The sequence below is a fragment of the Anolis carolinensis genome, chromosome 3 (assembly GCF_035594765.1).
Source record: "Anolis carolinensis isolate JA03-04 chromosome 3, rAnoCar3.1.pri, whole genome shotgun sequence".
Lineage (NCBI taxonomy): Eukaryota > Metazoa > Chordata > Lepidosauria > Squamata > Dactyloidae > Anolis > Anolis carolinensis.
The window spans coordinates 283,801,836-283,824,560 of NC_085843.1; the positions used below are offsets into that span (position 1 = coordinate 283,801,836).

General features: G+C 42.7%; 1 protein-coding gene across 2 annotated transcripts in view; it reads right to left on the reverse strand.

Annotated features, from left to right (window-relative positions):
* The window catches only part of LOC134297932 (mannan-binding lectin serine protease 1-like), a 56,894-nt gene that overhangs the window by 6,886 nt on the left and 27,283 nt on the right, over positions 1-22,725 (reverse strand). Inside the window, exons 7-9 of one of the 2 annotated variants that reach the window (XM_062976924.1) lie at positions 7,784-7,918; positions 6,081-6,194; positions 5,816-6,001 (exon numbers count right to left, since the gene is read on the reverse strand). In XM_062976924.1, coding sequence (XP_062832994.1) covers positions 5,816-6,001; positions 6,081-6,194; positions 7,784-7,918 — 435 coding nt within the window. Of the gene's footprint in view, positions 1-5,815; positions 6,002-6,080; positions 6,195-7,783; positions 7,919-9,772; positions 15,733-22,725 lie in introns of those variants that run through there. The other variant, XM_062976923.1, reaches the window with a different exon arrangement.

The following is a 22,725-nucleotide window of genomic DNA, read 5'->3' on the forward strand; positions in this document are numbered from 1 at the left end:
CCATACTTTGCACTTTAACAACACAACCGTTCAATGCTAAGGCTTCCCTGTCTGTGCAGGGTTCCATACTTTGCACTTTAACAACACAACCGTTCAATGCTAAGGCTTCCCTGTCTGCACAGGGTTCCATACTTTGCACTTTAACAACACAACCGTTCAATGCTAAGGCTTCCCTGTCTGCGCAGGGTTCCATACTTTGCACTTTAACAACACAACCGTTCAATGCTAAGGCTTCCCTGTCTGCGCAGGGTTCCATACTTTGCACTTTAACAACACAACCGTTCAATGCTAAGGCTTCCCTGTCTGCACAGGGTTCCATACTTTGCACTTTAACAACACAACCGTTCAATGCTAAGGCTTCCCTGTCTGCGCAGGGTTCCATACTTTGCACTTTAACAACACAACCGTTCAATGCTAAGGCTTCCCTGTCTGCGCAGGGTTCCATACTTTGCACTTTAACAACACAACCGTTCAATGCAAAGGCTTCCCTGTCTGCACAGGGTTCCATACTTTGCACTTTAACAACACAACCGTTCAATGCTAAGGCTTCCCTGTCTGCGCAGGGTTCCATACTTTGCACTTTAACAACACAACCGTTCAATGCTAAGGCTTCCCTGTCTGCGCAGGGTTCCATACTTTGCACTTTAACAACACAACCGTTCAATGCTAAGGCTTCCCTGTCTGCACAGGGTTCCATACTTTGCACTTTAACAACACAACCGTTCAATGCTAAGGCTTCCCTGTCTGCGCAGGGTTCCATACTTCACACTTTAACAACACAACCGTTCAATGCTAAGGCTTCCCTGTCTGCGCAGGGTTCCATACTTTGCACTTTAACAACACAACCGTTCAATGCTAAGGCTTCCCTGTCTGCGCAGGGTTCCATACTTTGCACTTTAACAACACAACCGTTCAATGCTAAGGCTTCCCTGTCTGCACAGGGTTCCATACTTTGCACTTTAACAACACAACCGTTCAATGCTAAGGCTTCCCTGTCTGCACAGGGTTCCATACTTTGCACTTTAACAACACAACCGTTCAATGCTAAGGCTTCCCTGTCTGCGCAGGGTTCCATACTTTGCACTTTAACAACACAACCGTTCAATGCTAAGGCTTCCCTGTCTGCACAGGGTTCCATACTTTGCACTTTAACAACACAACCGTTCAATGCTAAGGCTTCCCCGTCTGCGCAGGGTTCCATACTTTGCACTTTAACAACACAACCGTTCAATGCTAAGGCTTCCCTGTCTGCGCAGGGTTCCATACTTTGCACTTTAACAACCCAACCGTTCAATGCTAAGGCTTCCCTGTCTGCACAGGGTTCCATTCCATGCAAGACAAGAATGAGCCCCAAAACTGAGCGGAAAGGCAAACAAATAGTAACTTTGGTCAAAGGGACCACCAAGCCCAGCAGTGCTTTCAGCTCAAACTACTCACAGCCCTGGATGAGACAGAGTTTATTCCAAGCATCAGTATTTTATAGAACGTCAGAGTTACACAAGGACAAAGTGCGCATGAGCCATATCTAATGCCTACATGGACATCCTTATCCGAGGTCTAAGTGTCCAGCACAGAATGTAGTCAGAGCTTGTTTGCTGTTTTCAAGATCTGGCACTGTATGCATGTAGCCATAACCTCTGGTTGCTGGTTCCAGGACATAATGTTGTATTTACAGCATTTCTATCACAACCCAAATAACAGAGCTCAGCAAAACAACAACAACAACAACCACCACCACCACCACCAAATCATGGGGAGACTTCAGCTATGGTCAAGATGGAATTCATCAGGTTTGCTAAAGCAGATTAGCAGCATACAGCTGAATCTTTAATTCTTATTTTATGCCAATACCCTGAGCTTACTTGGATTCTTGAGATTGTGTAAACAGATACCTGGAATTGATACCAGGAAGGAGATAAAGAAGAGCCAAATAATGAGAATGCATCCAATTAACAAGTAGATTTCAAACTATAGTAACCTAGAGCTGATTTTAATGCTAAAAACCATGCACAGGAAAATGGTTTTCAGTGTGCCAATGTCCTCCTAATTATTATGGGATATGAACCCAAATGAGCATGTACTTTTATATGAGACTAGCTGTGCCCGGCCACGTGTTGCTGTGGTGTAGTCTGGTAGTTAAGATACCTCTGGTTAGGAAGAGACTGGCTTTGAAGCTGTAAGGCTGTTCAGTGGTATTAGATGGCCAATGGAGGACCCATCTGGTTAGGAAGCAGCCTGGCTTTGAAGCTACAAGGCTGTTCCACCATGGCAATTTTTTTTAAAGTGGCATTAGTCTCTGTGCACAGCTATGAGTTCATTTGTGTAATGTAGTTGTTTCAGTTCCTGGGGGCCTTCTGCGCATGTGTAGTAAGCAATTGGGGTTTTTCTTTTATTTAGACTTTAATTTTCTAGGTCTTTTTGATTGAGACATAGATTGGATGACTATGTCTTTTGTGGCTAAATTTGGTGTGATTTGGTTCAGTGGTTTTGTTGTTTACTCCATGGGAAAAATGCACATTACATTTTATATCTATAGATTTGGAATGGTGATGACTTTTCTGTTGGTTTTCATAAGAAAATGTGTAAATATTCAGCTACTTTGTGCTGGCTTTGGAAAATAAGTCGCATAGAGTTTAATAATAATTGGCCATTTAATAGTCAGGGATGGGCAGACGTTGCATTTAAGTGTCTGGCTGCTTTTCCCCTGCCAGAAACAAGCCTTCTGATGTTACCTTCCCAGATCTCTAATGAATTTAGAAATTGACCATGGCTTGGATCTGCTCCTTCAATAAAATGGAAAGGGGTGGTCTGGCTCATCCGGAGGTTGGCACTGATCATGGAAATGTGCAGATGCCATATGCAGAGAGGAAAGACCATTAATTTTCAAGCCAAAACTCACAAAGGCAAGCAAGGTCTGGTGGATGGAACAATCCCTGTCTGCCGAACCCTACAGGGAAGATCTCACTATGTAACACAATTTGAAAAAATATTCTGTTCCTGGTTTGAAAGTGTTATTTCTGGTTAATTGTGTGGTATGTACTTTGATTTTTTTTTTTACAGTATTTATATTGCACCCTTCTTTCTCACCCCAAAGGGGACTCAGGGCGGATCACAATGTACGTCTACGTGGCAAACATTCAAAGCCATTAGACATACGGCACACAGAGACACAGAGGCAATTTAACATTTTCCAGCATCCGGCTTCTTGAGGGTATGCTTGATTCCAGGCAAAGGGGGAGCTGCTGCTTCTTCATCCACTGTGACACCGAGTCCCTGATGGAGTACTTCCTCATCTTCCGCATGCACGCTGCTGGACATTTTTTTATGGTGACGTACATTAGTTAAATTAGCCTCCCTGCATAAAGTGGTCCCTAAATTTCCCATTTGTGACACCGAGTCCTTGATGGAGCGCTTCCTCATTCCTTTCTGCACGCTGCTGGAATTTTTTATGGTGTCGTAAATTAATTAAACTAGCCTCCCCGCATAAAGCGGTACCTAAAATTCCTACTTGGCAGATGCAACTGTCTTTCGGGTCATGAGTTCGAAGCCCGGGTTGGATTGACTGCTCGACCATTAAAAATAGCCTAGCTCGTTGTTTACCTAAGCAACCTGAAAGCCAGTTGCATCTGTCAAGTAGGAAAATTTAGGGACCGCTTTATGCAGGGAGGCTAATTTAACTAATTTACGTCACCATAAAAATGCCTAGCAGTGTGGGTGCGGAAGATGAGGAAGTGCTCCATCAAGGACTTGGCATCACAGTGGATGATGAAGCAGCAGCTCCCCCTATGGCCGGAATCAGGCATACTCTCAGCCAGAAGCTGAAAAGAAGCCTCTGTGTCTTTGTCTGTGTGTGTTGTATGTCTAATGGCATTGAATGTTTGCCATATACAGTAGAGTCTCATTTATCCAACACTCACTTATCCAACGTTCTGGATTATCCAACGCATTTTTGTAGTCAATGTTTTCAATACATCATGATGTTTTGGTGCTTAATTTGTAAAATCATGACCTAATTTGATGTTTAATAGGCTTTTCCTTAATCCCTCCTTATCATCCAACATATTCGCTTATCCAACGTTCTTCGGGCCCATTTATGTTGGATAAGTGAGACTCTACTGTAATAGTAATAATATTAATAATAAGTAGCACAGTAGAGTCTCATTTATTCAACACTCGCTTGTCCAACGTTCTGGATTATCCAACGCATTTTTGTAGTCAATGTTTTCAATACATCATGATGTTTTAGTGCTTAATTTGTAAAATCATGACCTAATTTGATGTTTAATAGGCTTTTCCTTAATCCCTCCTTATCATCCAACATATTCGTTTATCCAACGTTCTTCAGGCCCATTTATGTTGGATAAGTGAGACTCTACTGTAATAGTAATAATATTAATAATAAGTAGTACAGTAGAGTCTCATTTATTCAACACTCGCTTGTCCAACGTTCTGGATTATCCAACGCATTTTTGTAGTCAATGTTTTCAATACATCATGATGTTTTGGTGCTTAATTTGTAAAATCATGACCTAATTTGATGTTTAATAGGCTTTTCCTTAATCCCTCCTTATCATCCAACATATTCGCTTATCCAACGTTCTTCCGGCCCATTTATGTTGGATAAGTGAGACTCTACTGTAATAGTAATAATATTAATAATAAGTAGTACAGTAGAGTCTCATTTATTCAACACTCGCTTGTCCAACGTTCTGGATTATCCAACGCATTTTTGTAGTCAATGTTTTCAATACATCATGATGTTTTGGTGCTTAATTTGTAAAATCATGACCTAATTTGATGTTTAATAGGCTTTTCCTTAATCCCTCCTTATCATCCAACATATTCGCTTATCCAACGTTCTTCGGGCCCATTTATGTTGGATAAGTGAGACTCTACTGTAATAGTAATGATATTGTTGGGTTATCTAAGCAATCATTTTCAATGTGGGATGGTTTATGTAGTTAGTTATGTCTGTTGCTTAGTAACCTGAGCCAAGCTGCATTCCAGAGTTGATGACACCATTTAAGGGTTTTGCATATGAAATGGGAAATGGGTGTATCCTTTCTGGGGACACACAGGAAGTGATGTACAGATGCCTCTTCCTGTCTCTTCTTCTTTGCTCCTGACCATGCCATGCTGATGTTCCTGTATGTTAAGAGATATGTAGTTTCCTGAACTGTTTTTCTTTGGAACTAAGATGTTTTTGCCTGTATGACCATCATCGTACAAGATTGTGAGTAAACATATTTTTGCTATTTTATTTGATGTCTCTGATGCTTATTTTATGCGCATGACTTTTTAAAGGGAAAGGGAGGCTGGATATTTTGTCTCATTGTTTAATTTCTTTTTACCTCTGCTCACATAAACCCCTAGTCTTCTGCGTTTTTACTGCTCTGCACGAATGTTTAACCATATTGGAATCATAATCTTAACAGGTTATGAAAATATATTCCTATTAAATATTAATAATAAGTAGTACAGTAGAGTCTCATTTATTCAACACTCGCTTGTCCAACGTTCTGGATTATCCAACGCATTTTTGTAGTCAATGTTTTCAATACATCATGATGTTTTGGTGCTTAATTTGTAAAATCATGACCTAATTTGATGTTTAATAGGCTTTTCCTTAATCCCTCCTTATCATCCAACATATTCGCTTATCCAACGTTCTTCGGGCCCATTTATGTTGGATAAGTGAAACTCTACTGTATATGTACATTGTGATCCGCCCTGAATCCCCTTCAGGGTGAGAAAGAAGGGCGGCATATAAATACTGCAAATAAATAAATAAGGACGGAGCCCTCGATTGACTCACCTTTTGGGAGAACGCTGTCCGGAAAGCATATGGGCATCACGTAATCATTCAGCCGGGCCTCTTCAGAGAGCGCCACCAAGGCAATGTCATGCTCAAAGGTGGCTGGCTTGTAAGATGGGTGGACAAAGATCGCACCGGCTTGCATGTGCTGCTCCGTGTCATCTCTCCTTTGAGTCCTGTGTTTCCCTGCAGAGAGAAAGAGAGGAGTTCCATCTGTGCCACGGTACAAACAAGTAAAATATCATGAGTAATATCTTTTGCTTACCCAGGATAATTGTGAAGGAAGAAGGGCTGATGATGCTGGAGCTTCTGGGAACAGGATCCTCCAGCTCCAGTTCCTCGTGGAGGCAATGTGCCGCTGTCACAATCCATCTATTGCCTTGAAAACCAGAAAACACTCAGTATTTATCCCATCGACTTCGTCCTGTCTAATATTGGATGATAAAACTCATTTAAAAATAACTACTGTATATACTTGAGTATAACCCTAGTTTTCAGCCTTTTTTTAGGACTAAAAATGCCCCCCTCGGCTTATACTCGGGTGAGGGTCCTGGTTGGCTTATATTTGGGTCGGCTTATACTTGAGAATATATGGAACATTTATTATTTTTCTCTATTATTATTTGTATTATTACATTTATTATTTTACTCTATTATTGTTGCTACTATTACATTTATTTTACTCTATTTTTATTATTATTGATACATTTATTATTTCATTCTGATCTTATTATTATTACATTTATTATTCTACTCTATTTATTATTACATGTATCATTTTCCTATATTATATTATTATTATTATTATTATTATTATTATTATTATTATTATTATTATTACATGTATTATTTTACTCTATTATATATAAGCACATTTATACTCCAGAAGCAACTCCGGTTGCTCCTGACACAAAATATATATACAGTAGAGTCTCACTTATCCAACATAAACGGGCCGGCAGAATGTTGGATAAGTGAATATGTTGGATAATAAGGAGGGATTAAGGGAAAGCCTATTAAACATCAGATTAGGTTATGATTTTACAAATTAAGCACCAAAACATCATGTTATACAACACATTTGACAGAAAAAGTAGTTCAGTATTCAGTAATGTTATGTTGTAATTACTGTATTTACGAATTTAGCACCAAAATATCACGATGTATTGAAAATATTGACTACAAAAATGCGTTGGATAATCCAGAACGTTGGGTAAGTGAGACTCTACTGTATAGCACATTTACATTGAAGAAGACGAGATTAATGATTTAATCAGAGTTAGACAGTCTTATCTTAAATTAGAGCTTGATGTAAATATTCAAAAACATTTAACCTACTGATCCCTCAATTAATGTAATTTTTTGGTATCTATCTATTTTTATTTCTGAAATTTCCCACCCACGGCTTATACTTGAGTCAATGATTTCCCAGTTTCTTTGTGGTAAACTTAGATGCCTTGGCTTATATCCGAGTATATACGGTATTTTAATTCATTCTTTTTTTAAAAAGGTGTTTTGATGACTCCTTTTTAAATGTCCTGCTGATTTGACAGATCTATGAGTATATATGGTATTTTAATTCATTATTTTTTTTTTTTAAAAAAAGGTGTTTTGATGACTCCTTTTTTGATGCTCCACTGATTCAAAAGAACTAAATTATAGCTATGTTCCACACTTTCGATCTCCGGTTTGCACTTTCGACCATACACTGGTTTTTGTCATTGGATTTGGCGCCATCTAGTGTTCAATCTTGGACTTGCAGAATAACTGCATTAAATATATAGTCAGGCATGGGCCAACTTTGGCCCTCCAGGTGTTTTGGACTCCGACTCCCACAATTCCTAACAGCCTACCGGCTGTTAGGAATTGTGGGAGTCGGAGTCCAAAACACCTGGAGGACCGAAGTTGGCCCATGCCTGCTCTAGAGCAATGCAATACAAAAAACCTACCTCAGATCTCAGAACTTACCAATAAGGGACCCCCCACAGAAGGGTCGTCCATTCCTGTGCAGCATGGCTATCCAGGGCGACATCCCTCTCTGAGCATGGCCTCCCCGTGAGATGCGGGCCAGGAGGCTCCTGGAAAACCTCGGCTTCCCACAGACTGAAAGAGAAGCAAAAGGCAAGGAGAAGACCTGGATCATCATGCCTGCCATTGACAGCTGTCAAAGGCCTGGTGCTTCCAAAGCAGGTGATGGAAGGCATGGATGGTATTGTTTCCCGCTCTATCCCCAGTGGCACAAAATCTACATCTTACTCTGTCCTATTGTGAACAAAGAGTGAAGCTCATACTTGTAGTTGTAGTTTTACATGTGCCCTAGAGTGCTCGTCTGACCAAAGCAGAAGAGAGTCGGACTGTTGCTTCCCTCGATCTGGATTCTATACCTGCCAAGCTACAACTCCCAGGATTTCAAAGCATTGAGCCATTGTAGTTAAAATGGTTCCAAACTGCATTAATCCTCAACTATAGATGCACCCTGAAAAAACAGAGCAGCACTCTGAAAACAGAAGAATTCCAGACAGCAATCAATCAGGGGGCAGCTAACGATTCTGAACAAAGGATTCCCCCAGGCCAGGATGTGAGGTTGGGAAGGCCATTTAATGCTAATCAAACTTTGACACTGGTCTCCAACAGACAAGAGTTCTTCCCCCCACCCAGGAACATCCACAGATATATAAACCTTCCTTGCTTACTTTCTCCATACCTCACAACCTCTGAGGATTCCTGCCATAGATGTGGGTGAAACGTCAGGAGAGAATACTTCTGGAACATGGCCGGAAAACATACAACAACCCTGTATTGTATTGTCAAAGGCTTTCTTGGCTGGAATCACTGGGTCGTTGTGGGTTTTTCAGGCTGTATGGCCAATGCGTTCTAGCAGCATTTTCTCCTGGCGTTTCCCCTGCGTCTGTGGCTGGCATCTTTGGAGGCAAACACAGAAGAATGTCCTGCCTCAGGGGAGCGTGCTTGCTCCATCAGTGTTTAACATTTACACAAATTACCAGTCACTGCCCACAGCACAGAGAGTTTTGTCTATGCCGGGGGCCCGGGCTGTGGCACAGGCTGGTGAGCAGCCTGCTGCAATAAATCACTCTGATCATGAGGTCATGGAGCCTCTGGTGGCCTAGGGGATAAAAGCCTCATGACTTGAAGGTTGGGTTGCTGACCTGAAGGCTGCCAGGTTCAAATCCCACCCGGGGAGAGCGCGGATGAGCTCCCTCTATCAGCTCCAGCTCCATGCGGGGACATGAGAGAAGCCTCCCACAAGGATGGTAAAACATCAAAACATCCGGGCGTCCCCTGGGCAACATCCTTGCAGATGGCCAATTCTCTCACTCCGGAAGCAACTCAGGTTGCTCCTGACACGAAAAAAACAAACAAACCATGAGGTCATGAGTTCGAGGCCAGCCCGTGGCGGGGTGAGCACCCATCAATTAAAAAATAAAAAATAGCCCCTGCTTGTTGCTGACCTAGCAACTCGAAAGATAGTTGCATCTATCAAGTAGGAAATAAGGTACCACTTATAAAAGTGGGGAGGCAAATTTAACTAATTTACGACTTTGGAATGAGGAAGTGCCGTCACAGTGGATGATGAAGCAGCTGCTCCCCCCGGTGGCCAGAATCGAACATCCCCTCAGGAGAAGGTTAAATTGCCTCTGTGTCTGTCTCTGTCTCGGTTCTATGTTTATATGGGCATTGAATGTTTGCCCTATATGTATATAATGTGATCCGCCCTGAGTCCCCTTCGGGGTGAGAAAGAAGGGTGGAATATAAATACTGAAAATAAATAAAATAAATATGCTGACGATCATGTCACCACCGCCCAAGCAGTGAGCAGCACTTACCACCATGCATTTTAATATTTGATCAGATTTTCTTTTCCTTATTCTGGTCATTTCCTATAAAACAACTCACCGCATGCCTCCCCTTCCCAAGGCAATCTTCCAGACACTGAGATTGTTATGTAACAGAATTGCTTTATTCCCTTTTAACGTCGATAATACAAAATAGCAGGAATGCTACAAAAAAATGGAATACAAAACCAATAACAAATAGGCACAATATCTCTTAAATATGTAAATAGTACATAACGTCTTAAATATGTAAATATTATGTTCTAAGCACATAATACCAAGGTAGTATCTCTTTCTTTGGATTCTTTCAGGGCTTGATTTCCTCTTAGGGGTGCATCTGCACTGTTGAGTTGTTGCACTTTGACACCACTTTGGCTCCATGCTGTGAGCTCATGGGAATTGTAACTTAGTGAGGCTCCATCATTCTTTGGCAGGGAAGACCAAAGATTTCCATGATCCCATTGCATTGACCCATGCCAGTTAAAGTGGTGTCAAACTGGGTTAATTACACAGTGTAGACGCACCCCTGGCTTCTCTTCCTCAAAAACAAAACTGCTTATCAGTCCAAGGAGTGTTACTGAGGTATCCAAGAATGGCCTAAATATCCTTGACTAAATGCATTGTTGTGTTGTATTAGGTTAGTCTTTGGGAGTGATATGATATGCACATTGTGTTGCATTTGGAGCTTGGAAAATGCCACTTTGGGGACTACGAGACTGCAGAATTATAGTGGTATAAAACTCCTTTAATTGCCATGGCTCTGACTTAGGATTTGTGGCTTGTTATGGCCCCAATAAAATGCATCACCAAACTACAAACATTAAAATTCAATAGCATCGAACTATTGCAATTAATATGGTGCCAAACTGCGATCATTCTGCAGTGTGGATACAGCCCAAAGCTCCCAAAAACTCTCTACTTGGCATTTCAGGTTGCAAAATATCAATGAGTTAAATTGGTATCTCACATTTTAAGTCGTATATGATGTTCTGGATGGATATCTGCTAAGGCTGTACAAACCTTGTTCAACCATTGGAAAGGAGAATTAAATGGAGATGCTGTTATACCAGGGGTTGTTATGGTTGAGCCTTATGGCTCCGATACTGGGAGACGTGGTCGTAAGACTCCTCGGGAGTCAGACTCTCTTGAGGAGCGAGAAAGGAAACGGCTGCGGGACTTATTTGCAGAACCAACTGACGAAGACTCCTTTGAGGGTTTTACCGAGGGAATGGAGGAAGAGATGGTTAGCTCAGAGGAGGATGACATGGAATGGACTCGTGTGAGGGAGGATTTGGGTGCCACCGGCAATAATAGTGTGGGAGGCGACTGGGGGGTTTCAGGATCGGACCCGTGGACGGGCTGGAGGGATGGAACGGGATCCACAGCTGGGGATGCTGTGGGGCGTAGTCAAAGGTGTTTTAGCTCTGATGAGGATGATGATGAGGAGGCACCTGGAATTAGGATAGCAGCTGACAGCGATGAGGAGTTGTAAACTGGCATAAAATGGGGTTTAGAATCCAGGGCTAATTGCGTTGGGCAAGGTAATCTGGACGAACGCTTGGGCTCTTGTTGGGAATTTCCTGAAGACGGGTGTGATTCGTTTGCTGAATATGTAAGTTACCAAGGACACTGGGCATAGACGGCGGGAGGAACTGTGTGGGCTTTTCCTGTGCAACTTGTGTTTAATCTTAATAGCTTGGACCTCCGTCGTCTTTTTGACGGACATTAATTGCCTACTCTGGATTGACGCTGGACTGACTGACTGACTACGACCTCGGACTACCCTTTCTGTGGCTATTGGTGGAACTGGTGAACTAAAGACGCCTGTACCTGGCTTTCGACCTTGGACCGGATTGGGACCCCGCTGACCGCTGCTGCCCTGATTGATGTGTTTGGACCCGGAGTTCGCTTGCTGCATGGAGGAGTAACAACTTAGTTATTCAACCACAGCTGTTGAGTAGCAGAGAGGAATCTGCTGCCAGTTATTTACGTTTCATTGAATCTTTGTTTACCAGCTTTTGTTTGTTTAAAGTGCCAGGCTGAAGTAAGCATTTTTGGTTTAACCCGGATTAAACTCCTGTTTAATCCGGTTTATCTTTTGAACCGTTTTTTAGTATCTTTTCATATTGAAGGCGAGTGTTTGCCTAGCCCTTTGTTTTTTACAGGCGTTTTTGGTTCTGTATCCTTAATAAACTGTGTTGAATCTTATCTGGTGGCGTTCTGTCTGTGACAGGGGTCCTCAAACTTTTTAGGTGGAGGGCCGATTCACAGTCCCTCAGACTGTTAGGGGGCCGGACTATGATGAAATAGTCGAAAATTAAGATTGTTGTTGTGTGTCTTCAAGTAATTTCAGACTTAGGTCAACACGAAGTCTAAAGTTTAGGACAAAGGCCAGGTCAATGACCTTGGAGGGCTGCATTTGGCCCATGGGCCTTAGTTTGGGGACCCCTAATCTAGTCTATCTCATAAGACTATAGGTAAGCAAAGAGACCTCCAAAGACCAACTAGACGGTCTCATAAGACCATAGGTAAGGAAAGGGGCCCCCAAAGGCCATCTAGATGATCTCATCAGGCCATCAGAAGAACATAGATAAGGAAAGGGACCCTCAAAGACCATCTAGATGGTTTCATAAGACCATAGAGAAGGAAAGGGCCCCCCAAAGGTCATCTAGACAATCTCATAAAACCATAGATAAGGAAAGGGACCCTCAAAGACCATCTAGACGGTCTCATAGGACCATAGGTAAGGAAAGTGACCTCCAAAAGCCATCTAAATGGTCTCATAAGGCCGTAGCTAAGCAAAGAGACCTTCAAAGACCATCTAGACGATCTCATAAGACCATAAGTAAGCAATAAGACCTCCAAAGACCAGGTAGACTTAGGTCAACTCTAAGTCTAAAGTTTAGGACAGGGGCCAGGTAAATGACCTTCGAGGGCCGCATCCGGCCCCCGGGCCTTAGTTTGGGGACCCCTGTGTTATACCATTAACAAACCAGTATAGTTTGGGTGTATGTGTGTGTACAGTGCCATATGATGTACTCTTTCTTTGTGTCACACTGTTAGAGAAGACCTTCATATTCTTGCATTAGGAATACAATTGTTGGGATTTGTATTTGGGATAATAGAAAGTAATGGGAAGATCCCTGGCTGTTTGCTGTTTAATGTATTTAATTATTTTGTGTCAAAAGCATGATGAAAATGTGTTGTGTGTGTTCAATGTCGCTTCATGTCACATGGTTAGAAAATAACTCCTTATTCTTTCATTAGGGATGCAATTGTTGAGATTGTATTAAGGATAACAAAGTCGGTGGAAGATCCCTGGCCTCTCCTTTCTGATATCTATGCATATAAAAGTCAAATTCTTTCTGTCTGTCTCTGCAAGATCTCTCAGTACCATTAAGGCTGTTGCTAGGTGAAATGGAGCAGACTAGGCAGGCGTGATCGATTAAAAAAATGTTTCAAAGGTCATTACAAAACTGGTGGGCACTGGCGTTTCGTTTCTAAAGTATTGTTAGTGAAAATTTTGTTACTATAACGAGAGTAACAAAATTTTGTTATTTTTTCGTTATACCCTGTTTCCCTGAAAATAAGACATCCCCAAAAAATAAGACCTAGTAGAAGTTTTGCTGAATTGCTAAATATAAGACCTCCCCCGAAAGTAAGACCTAGCCAAGTTTTTGTTTGGAAACATGCCCGGCGCCCGCCAAACAAAACACCATAGCATGCAGGATTGGTAAATGTACATTATTATTATTATTATTATTATTATTATTATTATTATTATTATTATTATAATTTTGTTTTTATACCCCGCCTCCATCTCCCCAGAGGGACTCAGGGCGGCTTACATACCAGTTGTATATGGAAACAAGAAATTCTTGACAGGAGTCACAGTTTGTCTGGTTTAGTTATGTTGGTTTGTGATGACAACTACTGTACAGTATAGAATAAATGTTCATTTTTTTTTGTTCAACAATGAATATGAATTGTTCTTCATGGAAAAATAAGACATCCCCTGAAAATAAGACCTAGCGTATCTTTGGGAGTAAAAAATAATATAAGACACTGTCTTATTTTTGGGGAAACATGGTAGCAATTGCGCAGGTGGGGAAAATTCAGAGGCTCCTTTCTTCCTCAGTTTTACTTTTATTGGCATGAAACTTGCTCCGATGTTAGATCACGTTCACCACTGTTAGCCCATCAAGTTTCAGAATGTTTCACTTATCCAAGGAATTTTGGGAAATTTTCAATTTTTTAAAAAAAAAACCTACAAGAGCGATCTCCTTGAATTTTCTGTACAATGACATAAGATAATGGAATCATTCCCCACAACTTTCAGAAATATTCATACATGTACTGATTTTAGGGAATTTTTAAAAAGTTTTGAAAAAACCTTTTTTTAAAGCCACAACAGCTATTGCATTGAACATCTCTCATGTTAATCAATAAAACTTCCATTTAAGGATTTCTTCCCAGCCCAGCACAGAAATTGATTTACTAGAAGTCTCAGTCTGCCTTCCTCTTTGCACATTCAATCATTCATTGCAACTCTGGCGATGGAGCGACACATCTCTTTCCTATCCTAACTAAAGCTTTACAATGCTGAGCAGAATTCTGGGAAATGTAGTTCAGGGCAAGGCCTTTTGCATTCTCTGCCATAGGGCTCTTCACCTTCCTAAACTACATTTCCCAGAATCCTGTGCTTTCTCTGTCTCTTTCCCAGCAAACTCTGTTTTCTCCCTGCTGTTTCCCTCTCCTCATGGTGCGAGGCCAGTAATGAATAATGAGGAAAGGCAGCCTTTTTGGCTTTGCTTTGCTTTCTTACACTGAAAATAAAACTGACTTTGGGAGGCTTCCGAGGTTTACAAAATTTAAACAGAAAAGTATTGGGTAAGTTTCGATTTTTAAGTTTTAGATGAGGGCCATGTCCACGTGTCGGATATTTCCTCGTAAGTACGAATTTGATGAATTTGATTCGACTTACGAGGACTAACGAAGAATTGTACACCTCAAGTAGACACGGTAGTTTTAGTTTAATCATAATAATTGGAACCTTATTGGGTGAAATAATGGAATCACACCAGATGCCTCTCCAAATGCTTGTGTGGCAACTCCACCTGGATACAGTTTGGCAACATCTTCCCTGTCCATGCGCAGGTACGCATCTCATTCTGGTTCATCCGTCCCGGTTGGCTGCATCCTTGAATGTCCACCCGCTTTTCTCCTGCAGCCAATCCACATAGTTGGAGACTTTGGTGTAAACCCCATAGACTTGTTTGCTTCCGCATTCTTCTGGTCCTCCCCAGGAGACCAGGCCTTGGGCCACCCACCGTTGGGTCTCCAGGTCTTGGATGACGAAGGCTCCTCCGCTGTCTCCCAGGCAGGTGTCCTTGCCTCCTTCGTAATACCCAGCACAGAACATGTTCTCCGTCACGCTGTAGTTCCCCGACCGGGATTCGTAGCTCTCCTTGCACTCGGCGTGGAGCACCACCGGCAACTTGACGTACTGAAGAACGTGGGAGAGGGTCCTCATGCCAGAGCTGATGACTTCGTCCACCGTGACGTTGGGGTTGGAGATGCCCCAGCCGGCCACTAAACCCAGCGTGTTGGGCTCCGGCCCTTCCAGCTCGCGTCCAGATTGTGGCAGGCACACCGGCATGACGTAGGGCCCCATGGTCACCTTCTCCTTCAGCTTCACCAGCGCGATGTCGTGGTTGTAGTTCCGGATGTCGAAGGCCTCGTGGAGGACGATCTTCTCCACCGTCCGGTTGACGGCATCCACCCGGTTCCTCACATCGTGGAGGCCCAAGTAGACGGTGACGTGCTCCTTGGAGACGGGGATGATGGTGTTGTCGCGGCGCTGGGAGCGGAGAACGTGGGCGGCCGTCAGCACCCAGGACTCAGAGAGAAGAGCTCCGCTGCCGAACCATTTATCGTTGGGAACTCGGGAGGTGTCTTCCACCACAATGAGTGCCTGCCAAGGGAAGAAACCCGGGGCTGCGTTGCGTCCGCCGATGATGCGCTTGAATAAGGTGGGCAGAGGGCGGAGAGGTTGGCCACAGACTGTGGAAAAAGCACAACAAGAGGCAATGGTTATGCTTTAGCAACAGTACGGTTTGTAAAAAATAACTGAACTGTGAGTCAGTAGATTATGCCAGTCTTCTCCCTGGTTATTTTAGGGTGCATCTATACGAAGCACCCTAAAGCAGCTGTTTGGGACCCCAACTTGCAGAAGCCCTAGCCAGCTCGTTCAATAGTCATGAATTCTTGGAGTTGGAGACTCAAATAGCTGGAGGGCTGTAGTTTGAAGATGCCTCATTTATAAGGTAAAGGTTTTCCCCTGACATTAAGTCCAGTCGTGTCCGACTCTTGGAGTTAGTGCTCATCTCCATTTCTAAGCCAAAGAGCCGGCGTTGTCCATAGACACCTCCAAGGTCATGTGGCCAGCATGACTGAATGGAGCGCCGTTACCTTCCCACCGGAGCGGTACCTATTGATCTACTCACATTGGCATGTTTTCGAACTACTAGGTTGGCAGAAGCTGGGGCTAACAGCGGGAGCTCACTTCGCTCCCTGGAGAACCAAATAGCTGGAGGGCTGTAGTTTGAAGATGCCTCATTTATAAGGTAAAGGTTTCCCCTGACGTTAAGTCCAGTCGTGTCAGACTCTGGGGGTTGGTGCTCATCTCCATTTCTAAGCCGAAGAGCCGGCGTTGTCCATAGACACCTCCAAGGTCATGTGGCCAGCATGACTGCATGGAGCGCCGTTACCTTCCTGCCGGAACGGTACCTATTGATCTACTCACATTGGCATGTTTTCGAACTGCTAGGTTGGCAGAAGCTGGAGCTTAACAGCGGGCGCTCACTCTGCTCCCTGGATTTGAACCTGGGACCTTTCGGTTATTCTAGGATGCATCTATACCAAGAATACTCAAACTGTGGCCCTCCAGATGTTTGGGACTCCAACTTGCAGAAGCCCTAGCCAGCTTGTTCAATAGTCATGAATTCTTGGAGTTGGAGAACCAAATAGGTGGAGGGCTGTAGTTTGAAGATACCTGATTTATACCATGGAATTAATGCAGTTTGACATGAGTTTGACTGCCACGGCTCAACACTGAATCTTAGGAGACACTAGTACTCTTTACTAGAGAAGAACAAAGGCCTTGCCATGGTTCCATAGCATGAAGCTATTGTAATCAAAACTGGTGTCAAGCTGCAACCATTCTTTAGTATAGATGCAGCCTTGGCCATTAAGTGTCAGGAAGACCTTGCCTTACTTCCGGTTGCACATTTGGACCCTTGAATTACTTCAAGCCCAAGCAATGTGAGTTCAGGTGATTCTGATGCTGTCAACAGATGCAATTACAGTGTATAATTACTGAAATCCTAAAAAGCTTGAATTTCCATTCCAAGGTTTGGAATTAAGGGGGTTGATTCTTGCCCATCTCATACCCAAGATTTCAAACACATTGAGCATAAGCGCATGCAATAGGTACAAACGTATTTATGCCTGAGATCATAAACAATGGGGGCATCTATATGGTGAAATGAATGTAGATTGAAACCACTTTAATTAACTGTCATGGCTCGACGTGATGGAATCATGGGAGCTATAGTTTGGGAAGGTACCAGCACTTTTTGGTAAAGAAGACCGAAAGCCTTTTTACAAGGATTCCATAGCATTGAATCATGGCAGTTAAAGTGGTACCAAACAGCCTTCATTCCACATTGAAGATCCGCCCAATGTTTGGGACATCATTGCTTTCTTAAATTGGGATTGATTTCAAGAAAACATACAATCGCTGCAGTGACTGTATTACATACGTGTGAGTAAATCAAAGAAGGCAAAAGCTTAGAAAAGGGTGTAAAAGGAAGTAAGGCTTTGGCACATTCAATACTGATTTCTTCACTTCAAAATCACTTTCGAATCGTTCAATCAGAACTTGCAGTTTGGACTACAACTGCAAAACTTTTCAATGGGGTTTGCTATGTTAGAGCATCACAGCAAAAACAAGAGCGTTTTGTGCCACCTAAGGAAGGAACGCATATTTTTGGCCTGTCGAAAGCAAAAGGGCTGGTGGCATAATCTACTGCCAATGATGCACATACGCCATGGATAGCATTATGCATCATTGCACCTTTGGAAATCCGGAATACCTTTGTAGGATAGGAGTGAGCTCCTTGCCCATTGGGCCCTTCTTCTGTGATGCCCAAGGCTGGCAGCAAAAGACAAGATAGACAAGTCGTACTGTTATTGTTGGTTGTGTGTAAGTGAGAAGGCGGCGGGTGGATTTTGTTAATGTGGGATTTGTGTATTGGTAGTGTTTAAATGAAATTTGTGTCTTGTCTGTATTGCATACTGATTGCATCATCCAGAGTGTACTATAATCTGGAAAGAGTTAATTGCTGAGAAGCTGTGTTGACCTTGATGTGTGGCTGGAACTGGGGAGTGTCCAGACACAAGTGTGTATGCATTACTGGTTGCATCAGTTCTGTTCTGAGTTGAGTTGAGTTCTGTCTGCCTAGGTGTTGAGTCAATTGCTGTGTTCGTCTATTGTCTGCAAGTCTGTTTGTCTTGATTATTACTGCTTACAGTAAAACTTTGTATATAGTTTTACTAACGTCTCTGGGTGTCTCTTCGTTCTGCATTCCACTGACTCCATCCAACTACTGCTGCGCTGCAAATTACTATGACAGATTTGCACCTTTCACTGTGTGTTGGGAAGCCATTATGGACTGCTATGAAAAGATAGCTGTGATCCACATTTAGTTTCATACTTCCGTGAAGAGTTGTCTTCCTGTCTGTTTCATCAGGTTTCATTAATTCTACTAGATTTTTCTTCTGGACACTCCAGTAAATTCTAAAACCATTTAAATGGTCAATGTAATGGGCCAGCCAAGATCTTCAGAGACCAAAAATTTGCCTCTGTTGCCCTTCCATCCAAGCATATTTCCATTTTTGTTGCAGTCTAGTACATTTAGCTTAAGGAAAGTAGAACAGGGAGTCCACAAAAATGGCCAGAAATGAGATGTAGAAATAAATCTTTGTTCTTACAAAATATTTGTTAATGAAAGGTAAAAAGAGACTGGACTTGGAAAATCTGGGTGCTATGCCCAGAAGTGAAAGGTCAATTTTGAGCAGATAAGAGTGATGTCCTGGCCATCGGCCCAGGAAAAAGATAGTAAAAATACAAATATTGCACTGGGGGGAAAAGTGAAATAGGCTGAAGAGGTTTCATTTGTGAAGTTCTCCCCACCGGAACACAGCATCACTCAAGAAGCACCAATGAATGTCAATTGCGTGAAATGTATAGTAGTATTTTGACATAAAAAAATTCAATGAACAGATCCAAGTGACATATGGTTTGAAAGCAAGCCACCTGAAAGAGATCTAGGAGTCTTAGTGGAGAACAGGCTGAACATGAGCCACATGAGCATCTGGGCTATTTGTAATGGTCGGGCTGTGGCGCAGCTGGGTTAGTAGCCAGCTGCAATTAAATCACTACTGACCAAGAGGTCATGAGTTCGAAACAAGCCCGCGTCGGAGTGAGCGCCCAACCAAAGTAAAGACTTTCTTTATATATTTCAGATTTTAATATTAATGTCAAAAATACGTAGTATGCTTTTACATAGGATTTGTACTACATTCGAACAGTAAAGACAAATATACTTAAGTAAAATAAACATTAAATATTAAATAACCAAAAAATAAAACAAGGTGTAAATAAGTGATTCCCAAAGTGGGCACTACTGCCCCCTGGTGGTCACTGTAGCAATCCAGGGGAGCGGTGATGGCCACAGTTACATTTATCTTTCTGTTTAATTGCTATTAAAAATTGTTAAAAAAATAATTTCCAGGGCGCTGAGTAATATTTTTTCTGGAAAGGGAGCAGTAGGCCAAATAAGTTTGGGAACCAGTGGTGTTAACACTAAGCTAATCTGGGAATCTGTTATTGCAACACATCCAATGAAGTGGTTTCAAACCAGTATAAAAAAAGATTAGGACTAAGTACGTTCTAGTCCACCTGGAATACATGAAACTCATTCCAGAAGCGTGTTTAAGAACTGGTCCAAGAGTCCAGAAGAGCCTTGACTCTCAGCTTGTTGTTGACCTAAGCAACCCTACTTGCTTCTATCAAGTAGGAAAATTTAGGTACTGCTGATGTGGGGAGGCTAATTTAACTAATTTACAACATCATAAAAATAACCCAGCAGCATGTGGAAAGGAATGAGGAAGTAATCCATCAAGGACTCGGTGTCACAGTGGATGATGAAGCAGTAGCTCCCCCTGTGGGCCTGGAACCTGGAAAATGTTAAATTGCCTCTGTGTTTTCGTCTCTGTCTCTGGGTTTGAATGGGAATATTTTAATAAGTCAAATGCAGAAATAATCCTTAGAATGTGCTCTTGAACTACCTCTATTCACTTTTCCACATCATCACCAGACAATTGGATACATTTCTGCCAACGATGAACAGGTTTTCTGAAGCCACCAAGGAAGAAGTCGACACTCTGTTTCCGCAACCGGCGTCTCACAGGACCCATCGTGCACAGATCTTCCGATAGCCAAGCAAAGCAATAACGTGACCCACATGTTCTTGTGAAATGCTATTTCTGCTTGAAATTTCTCTCTGAGTGATACGACGATTGTCCTGAATCAGTCTGTCAACATTTTGCTTGTGAAACTCGGTGGTTGCCGTCACAGGACGTCCAACTCTTTGTTTGTTATGCAAGTCAGATGTTCCCACCTCAACATCTTTTAACTTACTTGCCCAACAACACATAGGACTCACATCAACATAATCCCCATAAACAGCTTGCATTTGTTGGCGTGAGGGAGGTCAGGGTGCATGCCGGGTGGGTTTCTTCAAACACCATCGATCCTCTGCACACCAGCACCCTGATGAATTGGTTGAATCGACTGCCACATCAATTCCTCTGTTCAATGTCAGACTCAAACACATCCGTAGTCTGAAATCCAAACATTTATTGAATATCTACAAACATATTTACAAATCATAGCAAAAGCCATCACTCTGAGCTGGCATTCTCTTTAGCCTCTTGCCTCGGCAAGCACAAGCTCAACACTCACAGAGATAAGAAGCACGTTCCTCAGTCTGAAGGAAGTTTACACCCATCCAAGGCCGGAAACTATGCCTGATAGGTCATAGCAGTCACAACAGGCTGTCAGTCAAAACTAGCCTGCTGTTAACTGTTTCATTGCTGGAACACAAACTCTTGCACAACAGCAGAAAACACTTGATTTACATTTCATACACATACAACCATAATCCAACAGCATTCTCTGATGAATCTCCTTTGGGGTGACCCCTTCTGTTGTTAAGAATTCAATGACTGCACGTTGCTTAAATCGTATTGACCAACCGTCTGCGCAGGGTTCCATACTTCGCACTTTAACAACACAACCATTCAATGCTAAGGCTTCCCCGTCTGCGCAGGGTTCCATACTTCACACTTTAACAACACAACCGTTCAATGCTAAGGCTTCCCCATCTGCGCAGGGTTCCATACTTCGCACTTTAACAACACAACCATTCAATGCTAAGGCTTCCCCGTCTGCGCAGGGTTCCATACTTCACACTTTAACAACACAACCGTTCAATGCTAAGGCTTCCCCATCTGCGCAGGGTTCCACACTTCGCACTTTAACAACACAACCATTCAATGCTAAGGCTTCCCCGTCTGCGCAGGGTTCCATACTTCGCACTTTAACAACACAACTGTTCAATGCTAAGGCTTCCCCATCTGCGCAGGGTTCCATACTTCGCACTTTAACAACACAACCATTCAATGCTAAGGCTTCCCCGTCTGCGCAGGGTTCCATACTTCGTACTTTAACAACACAACCGTTCAATGCTAAGGCTTCCCCGTCTGCGCAGGGTTCAATACTTCGCACTTTAACAACACAATCGTTCAATGCTAAGGCTTCCCCGTCTGCGCAGGGTTCCATACTTCGCACTTTAACAACACAACCGTTCCATGCTAAGGCTTCCCCGTCTGCGCAGGGTTCCATACTTCGCACTTTAACAACACAACCATTCAATGCGAAGGCTTCCCCGTCTGCGCAGGGTTCCATACTTCGCACTTTAACAACACAACCATTCAATGCTAAGGCTTCCCGCCAAATGGATTTGTAGAGGAAAGCCTACTGAACAAGCCAGGACCTGCCACAGACCAGGACTGCCATTGGTTGAGAAGTTACGAAGGTGGAGGCATTACTTTTCATTCAACTCTCGTATACAAGGTTTTTAGCCTTCTTTGTCACCAGGATTCCATCACACTGAACCATGGCAGTCAAAGTGGTGCCAAACTGCACTGTTTCTACGGTGTAGATGTACTCTAAGTTTACTTGGTTTGGAGTGGGAGCTGCTTTGGTTGTTTCAAAGTCAATGAAGGGCCCCACAAAGTCCGGAAGGAAGCGAGGCTTCCTGTGACAGGCAGCTGGCTTGGATCAAACTGGGAGATAAGAGATAAACCATAGCCAAATTCTTTGCTCATCCTGGCCAATTTGCTTTGACCTCTGCAAAAATCCCACACAAAAAGCAGAGAAAAAAAGAGCATTCAGGATTGGAGAGGGAGAAGGCAACTTCGTGGATCGCATCCTGTGAGTTCAGAGCAAAAGTTGACGTTCTCCATGGCTGAAGAAGGAATAATAGAGCATGAGGTTTGGAAGGGACAACAGTCATTTGGGGGTGCATCTACACTGTGAAATTAATGTAGTTTGCCACCACTCAAACGGCCAATGTCTCAATGCTATGGAATCATGGGAGTTGTAGTTTGGTGAGGCCACAGCACTCTTTGGCAGAGAGGGAAAAAGACTTTGTAAAACTACAGCTCCAAGGATTCCCCAAAATTGAGCCCTGCATTGATTCTACATGGTAGATGCCTAGTCTTGAAACTAGGATTGCAAAAGAATTGGAATTTTTCTCATCTTGACATATCAGGACACTCTGTTGAGAAAACAATGACCCCTTTGTAATTCAGGATCTTTGATTAAAAAAAATATGTGAACACACACAATCTATTTGTTAACATATA